The 9,996-nt window shown below is 53.3% G+C and overlaps 1 protein-coding gene across 1 annotated transcript; it reads right to left on the bottom strand.

Moving 5' to 3' along the window:
• Window positions 1-657: 657 nt before the first annotated feature.
• Window positions 658-9,933, bottom strand: MMP11 (matrix metallopeptidase 11 (stromelysin 3); the record flags this gene model as incomplete). The annotated part of the gene is given in 8 exon segments (XM_010290069.1): window positions 658-791; window positions 1,706-1,963; window positions 3,353-3,590; window positions 3,925-4,172; window positions 6,948-7,081; window positions 8,122-8,265; window positions 9,483-9,733; window positions 9,787-9,933. Coding segments are annotated over 8 exon segments (1,554 nt in total), but the record flags the coding sequence as incomplete, so codon positions are not given.
• Window positions 9,934-9,996: the final 63 nt, after the last annotated feature.

The raw sequence follows: 9,996 nt of genomic DNA, 5'->3' as shown, positions 1-9,996 counted from the left end.
AGTGTCCAGCACTGGCACCCAGCACCGTGGAAGGAAGGGGGCCCCTTGTCTATACACAAATCGGTATAAAATCCTAGCGCGTACTAGTGATACAACACAAAAACCGGGAGTAGGGCTGCGGCAGGGCCCTGGCAAGTCACTGCAGCCCTGGCGAAGTGACCCTGGCAGCGGCCACGCGTCTGCGTTCTCCACAGGCAGTCAGTGTCCTTCAAAGGCCCCGGCTATGGCTGAGGGGGTGTCTCAGTGGAAGCCTTCCTCCTCTCAGGCCAACGTCTGCAGCAGCAAAGGGCTGGTGGTGTGAGCTATGTAAACGTAGGAAATGCCATCGGATCAGTTCTGCAGGATGGGGTCCAGGTTAATTAGGAGAGCGTGATCCCGTTCCAGGCTGGCTTGAGGGCTTTTGGGATGCTATTGCTGGAAGACTGTGGCCGTATTAAGGGTTTAGTGGCTGCTCTTGCCTGCAAAGAGCATGGCAGATGCTTTTGTATTGATAGCCACTGAAGCTGGGGCTGCTGGAACTTGAGAGGAGCAAACTTTTGTCATGTTGTGTCAGATGCTGAGCCTGGAAGGAAGCCAGGAATGGCAGAGGAAACCCTCTGTGTGGCTGCTGGAGGTCAGGGTGATGAAAGGGGAGCATGGAGGACACAGGCACCCCCCTCATCTGAAGGAGTTGGAGGAAGGCGTACAGCTGAAGAAGTCCTGGCTGATCTGGCGTGGGTAGCCCTCCAGCACTTTCACCTGGACTGGATCGAACTTCCAGTAATCTCGGCCTCTCAGGAAATAGGCAAAACCTGCAGGTGAGAGAGCAAGGGTTAGGAGAGACAGAGCTGGCACAGCTCAGAGCTCTTTCCTGGCATTTTGTCTTCTTGCCACTCTGCAGCATGTGCAGTACCAAAAGAGAGCCTGGAAGAGGCAGGAGATGCTGCTAGATTCATTTCACTTGAACCCAGGTTTGCAGCTTACACAGCTTCAGTTTTGATGGGGGAATAAGCAGGATTTTATTCTATATTCCTGGTGGTTTTAAATATGCTGTACCGTGAGAGGGCAGAGGACATCTAGAACCTGAACAAGGCCTGTGAGAGGGAGCTTGTGAAGACCGGCTGCAGAGCATCTGTTACTGCAGGGAAGCTGCTCTGGGATTTAGGCTCTGGAAGCAGTGGGGAGCTGTTCCACCGCATCCTTTGGGAGGAGAGAGGCAGTCACCACACCTGTCATCCCAAGCACCCTGGCTGTCCTCAGTGTTTCTGTGGCACTGCCATGCTGTCTCCAGCATGGGGCACACCTGGGAGGACTAGGCAGCGCGGAAAGCAGCCTGTTCATCAGGACAGCTGCCTAGGCTGAAGTGTGGGCAGCATTTCTGCTGTTTTCTCATCACTTTCTTTGTCATGAGCAGTAACAGCTGGGTAGGAAGAACTCTGTGACCATTTCTTGGTCAGAAGTTTGAATTCTCCTATCAAACACTTAACTGTTCATTATTGCAATTAATAATGACAAAGCTTCTCACTTTTATGGGAGAAGCCTCAGTTCCCTACCCACTGGAGAGAGCCACCTCTCTCTCTATACACTAATACATGCGATAGCGTGTGCTATGGCTGGGAAGCATCTGCTACTGCCAAATGTCTAAATCTGCCCAGTTCTTCCAGCTGGGCAGTGGCGTCAGCCTGCGCGCCCACCCCAGAGCAGGCCATGTCCCTGCTGCACTGACCAAACTCGTCCTGAAAAGCCGCGTCGATCTCCTGAGGGACACCGCGCCAGTCGGCCATGGTCCGGGGGTAGATGTTGTCCACCTGACGGGTGTGAGGGTGGAAGCGCCAGTAGTTGCCTCCACTGAAGATGTAGATCTTGTTCTTCTCAGCCCCCCACACCAGAGCTGCCTGCACAGGGGATGCAGGGAGGCCCAGCTCCACAATCGGGGCAGGACCAGACACCCTTCTCTCGCCATCGTAAATCCAGTACTGAGAATCTGGTGAGGAGATAGGAAAGGGAGACAAGGGTTCAGAAGCTCTTTGGCGTCTGATAATTTGGCAGTCAACTGCACAACTTGGAGCTGGTGCCTTTGGCAGAGCTCCCAGGGAAAGCTCTGTATGAGAGGCAAAAACCCCACCGGGCTCATGGACAGCATCACTGACAGGTGCCCAAAGTGCCCGCAGTGCAAAGGATTTGACTTCCCACCTCAGTCCAACCTGGAAGGTGTCAGTGGTGGGACAAGAAGGACTGTTTTAGCAGCTGTCTTTTCTCTCTTCGTGGAAGTTATGATAAAAACCTTGGCTGGAGGGACCAGCCTCTACCCTGCAAACTCAGCGCTTGGAGGAGAACATACGTGGGCATGCACAGGCACAAAGGGGGCATGGGCTGTAAAGCAGTGAGGTGTAGAAACCAGGAAGAAGTTGCCAGGCTGAAATGGAGACTGGAAGCATATTTCCAGATTAGATTAAAATGGGAATATCTGCAATTAGCGTATGGCATGTAATACTCTCCCCTTATCTCATTTTAACTCATAGTAGGAGCCTGCCAATTTTAGCACTGTAAGTCCTTGTGTGCAGGTCAGGTGCTAAGTAATCTGTTTATGCAGGAGCGCTGCCTGCAGAGCCGCGTGGTGTGCTTGCTGGTACTCGGTTTCACGGTGTGCAGACGGGGTGTGCACACCCAGGGCAGCTGGGTACCGCTGTCATTCTGCATCCCCACTATTAAAGTTATGCTTGGAAAGAGCATTGAGGAAAACAGTGGACCTAAAGCAGGGGTTGTTGCTGGTCTTGAACTCTAGAGATGGCCAGGAGGAGGTCTGGCCTCCTGCAGGCAACGGGTTTTTAATCCCTGTGATGGCAGGAGGTTGCCTGTCTCTGCACACAGGCTCCCTGCAGGCTCAATCAGTCTGGGGGTACTACAGAAGCTCCGCATCCAGGTCTCTGAGGAGCAGAGAAGATGCTGTCCATCCCCTGAGCAGGGCCTCAGGGGCACAGGCGCAGGAGTTTCACAACCTGTGAAAGGGTCTGGGGCTCTCTTCTGGCACAGTGCTTCCAAGGAAGCTGAGGACATGGAGCAAGTGTTTCCCTCCTCCTCCTCTGCCAGTAGCATTGCCAGGGCACAGGCTCAAAACAAAAGTTTGTGTTCCAGAAAAGGAGAATGGGATATCATGGCTGTGTCTAAAATAAAAGTGACCCCTCCTTCTCTCTTCCCCCCTCAATATCTGCTAAAAAGTTTAAACTAAACAGAGAAGGAAACAAATAACAAGGATCACTGGATTGCTGAGGATGCCCAGAAGGTTTTTTCTCCCAGGAGCTTGTTGGGTCCTGAATACCCTTTAGTAAAGAAGACGCATTTCCGAGCCACCTGATCCCAGTCCAGCTCTTACCTTGGAAAAACCAGATATTGCCCAGAGGGTCCTCGAAGGTGGCATCAACCACCTGATCCCAGTCCAGCTCTTACCTTGGAAAAACCAGATATTGCCCAGAGGGTCCTCGAGCTGGGTAGCCGTCCTGCAGCTTTCCAGCTCGGAGCCGCCACACATAGCGGGACTTGAAGAAGAACAGCTCCCCTCGGATGGTGGATGCGGCGTCGAAAGCTGTGTCGCAGGCGTCGGGCTGCACAGACTGCCAAAGCATGGCCGGTCAGGTGCTTGGACTCAAGGGAGCCTCCCTTGCTCAGGCTGGGTTCAATGGATGGGAAGTCCTTGGGTCCAGGCAACTGTCCTGCTTTCAGCCAGTTTTGGTTGGGCACATGCTGCCCAAAGATCCCCTCCCCGCACATCCCAGGCTGGCTGGCAGTGCCAGCCGTGGGGTCCGGACCTGCGCTCAGCAGCACGGGTAGAAGACACAGACACCAAACCATGGGTAAAGCTGCTGCTGGCCTCACAGTGAGGACAGTCCCCGCAGCTGGGAACAAGCTGTGGTGTTAGAGGAGGACACAGGCAAGCTGTTCACTCACCTCCACGTTGGTGATCTCATTTGTTTCAAGGTCCGGCTGGGGCAGCTCTGCTGGCTGAGTTGGGGTTGGGTCAGGATCCAGTTTGGGTTTCCCATAGAGGTACTGGATACCTTGCTTGTCATCCTCACTCAGACTTAGCGGGTAGCGGAAGATGTAGAAAGGAGACATCAGCGACTTGGAGACAGCCGTGTGCTGCAGGCCCAGGACATGGCCAAACTCATGAGCAGCCACTTGCAGGAGGTCAGTGCCTGCAAAGGGAAAAGATTGGAGATGCTTTTGCCTGCTTGTGTGGGGGACGCCTGCCTCCCGGGCTCACTTCTACCAGTTACCAGCGACTGGCAATGCACTGAGGTATGTTGTAAGAGCCCAACGCGAGGAAAGAGAAATCTACCTCGACTGCAGCGCTCGCAGGCTGTTGTTCCCCGGGTTTTCCTGCAGCACTGCGAGTGAATTCATACACTCAGGTACTAGCCTGGGCACGATGGTGATTTGTAATTCTGTCACCAGGGGCTTCTGTACCCCATCCAGCTATCGGGAAGAAAACAAGTTTTCTGTGCGCTTTTGGATAGAAGAAGTTTGCATGGAGAAAGAAGTGTGGCCCATAGAAGTAGGTGTTGGGGTGGTAAGGTTGGGTTTTGTCCACCCAGCCTTGCAGCAGTTGTTGGCTACAGCTGTAGCGTACCAGGTCCCATTTAGATCACGTCCACTGTGGAAGATACCTGCATCAGTGAGGATTAAAACTTGCTAATGGCCGTTGTCACACAGACAGCAGAGGGAGCTCACTTATTGCTTGTGTGTGCACTGTAGCAAGAAGCTGACATTTGCAAATAAATCCATAAAAAATTATCCAGTGTCAAGGCCTGGGCCTTCTTCATCAGACTCAAGCATGAGTCTGATTTATGGGAGATCATGTTTTAGGAATACATGACCTCCATGAAAAGGAGAGGGGGAAAAGTGGATTTCAGTATGCAAAAATGTGTCATTTGGCAGGTGTTGTTTAGCTTCCAATGGCTCCTTTTTGAAGTTGATAAATTTCAGGGAAAGCTGGAAGACAGGCATATTAAGCAGCGAAACTTGTGAGCAGGGCTGTTTGTTGACAAGTCCCAGCGTATTCATTCACTTGCCTTCAGCCAGAAACCCTCCGAGCTGCAGCCCAAGTGATGAGAAAGGCAGGGATGTGAGTCAGCCAGCCTTGCTGCTCCCAGCAGGATTTCCCTGCTGGCTCCAGGCGAGCAGGTCACTTCTCAGCACCGGGACGGGATGCGACAGCGGGGATGCAGCTGGGAGGAACACCTGGGAAGGGCGGAGGGGAAGGTGAGCTGTGGTCTTCCTCCGCTGGTCAGCTTTACATTGAAGCGATGCTTTTACACAGCACTGACCCAATTAAATCAACACATCTAGGTCAGCTGAGAAAGTGGGATTTCTATGTCAGTGATTTATTACAAACTTTCAGACACTTCTGTTTAGCTTGGCAGGCTCCTCACTCGATGCTTTCCAGTGTTGGCAGATCGGCGGTGCTGTTGTCAGATTCTCTGGGGGAGGTGAACAACAGCATGCCTGAAGGAGCTGTGCTGGGGGCCACCACCGTGTCCTTCACAGAAGGTCCTCCACGTGGAGTCCTGCTTCCTACACGGCTCGGGGTGGACCCAAGGCACACCTTAGCCCTCCTCCTACTTCTGCTCGCCCATCTGTAAAATGAGGCTAAGGATTTCCCTGTCTCACTGAGAGCTGAGATAAGGATTTATCCATGTTTATATCATAAACCTCTTTTCAGCATATTAAATGGCAATTAGCTGCAAAAAGCTTTTACAACATTTATTTATGGAAGATGTAGGGGGGAAAAAAAGGGCCATGGAATAGAGCTGGATTCTGATGGGAATTGGCATCCATTTTCAGTTCCTGGTTTGCTTCCAGCACTGTCTTCAGGGGAGAATGTAGGAAATTCTTGAAAAACACAGGCAGCCCCAACAAAGGGTGAAAAATGGCAGAGCCCACCCTTACCTAAGGAGCAGAAAATGCTTCTGCAGAAAGATCTGGTGCTCTGCGGTTCTTGTTTCGGGTCAGCATGAACAGGGTCGGAGACATAGCAGTCCTGTGCCCCACACACAGACTCAAGCGGGCATACAACTGGCAATAAAGTGGACTTTGGAGGAGCCCATCTGAGCCCTGAACATCAACAGGGACAAAATATTTGGGAAACCCCAGAGGCAGGGGTTTAAGTTGGGCTTTGTGATTGTGTCTTTGACCTTGTAGATAAACTGGGAAGGAGGAGGAGGGGCTGACCTGGGTTAAGTTTAGTGGGTCTTGCAGAAACTGATGCTTTGGGCACTGATTCAGATGGTCCTAGGGAGTACTGCATATCTCATGAGATACTGTGGCAGCAGACCCTGAGTGCCCAAGCAGAGAGCTAGCAGCTTGGACCTATTATTAGCAAAAAAGAAAAAAAAAGAAGAAAGAGTCTTGACTCGCTGTGGCGTTGTTTATGGTCAGAGCATTCCCAGGCCACAGCGGCAGAGCTGCAGCCTGGGTGGTTTCCCTTTATGGACTTGTTCAAAGAGAAAATACTTTGTGGGCAGGCGGTGAACAGTGCATGCAGGGACTGGGGCTGCGGCTGCCCTTTGGAAGACGGCTGGGTCAGCCGGTGCTTGAGCCTCAGTTTTCTTTCACCCCTTCCCTGCTTTATTTCTAACGGCTCCTGCCCATGTTGGGCACAGTTCCCAAGTGGCAGGGCGCGTGGCTGGGCAGAGCAGCCGCCTCTCAGATGTGTCCCTCCTGCTGCCCCTCCACTGGGACACCAGGGTCCTGGTGCTGGACACGGGCTTTGCTGTGGATGAAAGGTGACAAGAAAAGACCTGAATACTACCAGTAGGGTTGTAAGTGGTAGGAGACAACAATGCACACCACAAAAATGATTGCTGCCTGTCAGTTTTAGAGGGTCCCTGTTCACACCACAACTGAATCATTTCCAAGTACCCTGATAAGCATCCTGGAGCGTCCACAGCTCCGCCGAAACAGTACCGTACCCAGGTTGTTCCCAATCGTCCAGGTCTCGTCATAGTCAAAATGGACGTCTCCCTCACGGTGTGTCTTGGGGAAGAACGCGTGCGCCAGGATCCCTCCGGGCCCATCAAAAGGCAAGTTATCTCCATGCCAGTACCTGGAGGGAAGACACGTTGCACCTCAGACAAACAGCCATGTACCTCCAGTGAACAGCTTCATACAGCCAAAGGTGGGGAGCCACTGCGAGGGGACAGCAGCTCTCACTCCCATCCCAAGCTCGTCCCACCAGTCTGGATCAACTGTTTTGAGCCCTTCAGGTTGCCACAAACTTGCTTCTGCATCAGGGCACTGAGGAAGCAAAAGCTCGGTCATACCAAGCCCTGGGGAGTTTTTGTGTTTTCTCAGGGATGCTTCTCTCCTCCCCCCGTTCAGCTTCCAGCCCAAAGCTGACCATGGAGCCTGAAGAATTAAGGAGGTGACTGCTCGAGCCAAGATTAAGTTGACATAGCTGGGCAGCGAGGGGATGCAGAGGGGCAGCCGGCAGCAAACTCAGCCAAACCCTCAGGTCCTCACTCAAGCCAACCCTGCTGTTGACTAGTGAAGGAAGCCCATGAAAGATGTGGCCACTTCAGAGAGCTGAGGAAGGCAGAGACAAACACACAGCACGCACATCGCATCACTGCTTGGACGGTCTCCACTGCCTTTATTAGTTTTGTGCAAACACACAGCAGAGGGAAGTCTTTGCCCCCGTGCATATTTTGCCAAAAGTGAATTTCAGGCCGGGAGCCAAGATTCATTTAACCAAGAAACTATATTTGTCTTTGGCCAGACAATTACGTCGTTCAGTCAAGGGACAGGATAGAAGGCCTGAAGATAGAAAGTCAAAACAAACACTTAGGAAAACAGCCTGTGGGCAGAGAAATGTAAATGTACCAGGAAAATTAATGAATGATCAGTAACGGTACTGCGCACAGCCAGCATAGAACAGCTGCACTTACACCAAGCAGCCCACAACCGACAAAAAACCAGAAAAACAAAACCAAAAAAATCCCGGTGTCTGAAAGAAGAAACATGAGCCTCCACTGAAGTGCCTAAGCTGTGTGCTGGCAGCTCTCTGCTCTGGTCAGAGGCTTGGGGTCTTGCCTGGAAGGCTGCTGCTCTGTCTGGGAGGAGGCTGCTGCTGCCCACCGTGCTCACCTTGTGAAATCGATGACGATGTCAGCCCGGCCCTCCTGCACCTCGGTGAAGGTCAGTGGGGTCACGTCGCTCCAGACTTGCAAAGCTTCCTCGATGGTCCTTCGCACTTTAGCTTTTACAAGTTGCCACGGGAACCTGATAATTCTGAAAAGCAACAGACACTGGATGAGGAGAGCATCAGCCACTGTCCCATGGACACTGCTGTCACGAAGATACTAGCTGTAGGATCAATGTCACTAGGGCTCTCTCAGCACTGGAACATCTCCAATCCATACAAGCACTGCTTCGGCACCCTCTTCCAAGCCACATGTGCAGCAGATAAATCCCATCAGTGTTGAAACCCTCTGGCTGGTGGGCCCAGAGCTGAACGCTCTGGAGAGCTTTGCACATCTGTGTTTTTCTGGAGTGACGTGACGCAGCGGTTCCCAGGTCTGTCCCCCATAAGTCCAGCCCCACAGAGGTGCCTGGGAGCGGTGTGATGTGGTTTCCCCTCCTCAAATCTCTGCATTTTTTGGCCCTGGAAACCTGGGCTTGCCCAGAGCAGCTGCTGCCTCTTCTGCCCTCCTATAACATAAGCAGACTGAGGTCTGCCACAGAGGGAGCTTGCTTTCCCTTCCATTAACAGCGTCGGTGTGTGTGCGTCTCTGCTGTGTTTCTTTCTTTAACACTGTTGACCAAAGAAAAAAAAGGAAGAAGCCTTTCTGTTATCTATCACCTCCTAACACTATGAGGAACTGTCTCCTGCACTTACTTAAACAAAAGATGATTTACGTGCTGTCAAAGTCCGCACGAGCGTGCTCACCTCTCCGCTCATGCCCCTGTGGGCAGCTGGGGAGGCGTCACAACCCTCCCGCAAGCCTGTTGGGCAGAGTCGCAGTGGAGAACGTGTCGGGTGACTTGGGTAGAACTTTACACTGAAGCCGTGTTTATGGGAACATCAATAACAGCTGAATAAAAAGGTCTTTTTAAAATAAACTGTGAAGTGAGCCCAGAGCAGGGTGGCTGGGGGGAGCAAAGGCACAGCAGGAGAGGGCGGGCATGTGTCGGGGGTTTGGCGCGGGGGGGGCGAACAGACGCACGGGGGGGTGTTGAGGCAGGGCTGACCGAGGGGTGACACAGCGGCTGTGCGGAAGGCGTTTGGGCAGGGGCGGCTGGGCAGCTGTGTTTCTGGCAGCCTGTGCGTGAGGGGATGTGGAGGTTCTGGGTACGACCCTGCCCCCAGGAGGCTATACCCGGTTTTAGGGCTGCCCTCCAGCTTTTATGCTCTCGTCGCAGCATGCTGCGCTCGAGGAAACAGCAGACTGAGAGGTTTGGGGAGGGAGAAGCAAACCAGCCTGACTCCCATTTCGGGCCTCTCTTACTTATAGGTGAGATCAGTCTTGTCCCAGCGTCCGCCAGAGAGGACAAACCGCTTCTGCCGGTTCCGCCCGTTCTGGCCGTCCGGGGATGCCGGGAGGTCCGGCACGCCGCACCGGGGTGGGTTCCAGCGTGCCGCCTGCTCATCCGCGCCCACGGGGAAGCCCTTGGTGGGCACGCCGGTCCCCGCAGCGTTCACCAAGGAAGACAGCCAAGGACTCTGCTCCTTCCAGGTGTGATGCTTTCGAGGCATGTCCTGAAAGGGAAAAGCAAAGCCATGACGTCAGTGTCTGGGAAGAGAGGTCGCACGCCGCACCGGGGTGGGTTCCAGCGTGCCGCCTGCTCATCCGCGCCCACGGGGAAGCCCTTGGTGGGCACGCCGGTCCCCGCAGCGTTCACCAAGGAAGACAGCCAAGGACTCTGCTCCTTCCAGGTGTGATGCTTTCGAGGCATGTCCTGAAAGGGAAAAGCAAAGCCATGACGTCAGTGTCTGGGAAGAGAGGTCCCGACGCAGAGTGG

The sequence above is a fragment of the Phaethon lepturus genome, unplaced genomic scaffold (assembly GCF_000687285.1).
Source record: "Phaethon lepturus isolate BGI_N335 unplaced genomic scaffold, ASM68728v1 scaffold28036, whole genome shotgun sequence".
In the NCBI taxonomy this organism is placed as follows: Eukaryota; Metazoa; Chordata; class Aves; order Phaethontiformes; family Phaethontidae; genus Phaethon; species Phaethon lepturus.
Note: the sequence above shows the minus strand (reverse complement) of the source record. Positions and strands in the feature narration are given on the sequence as shown.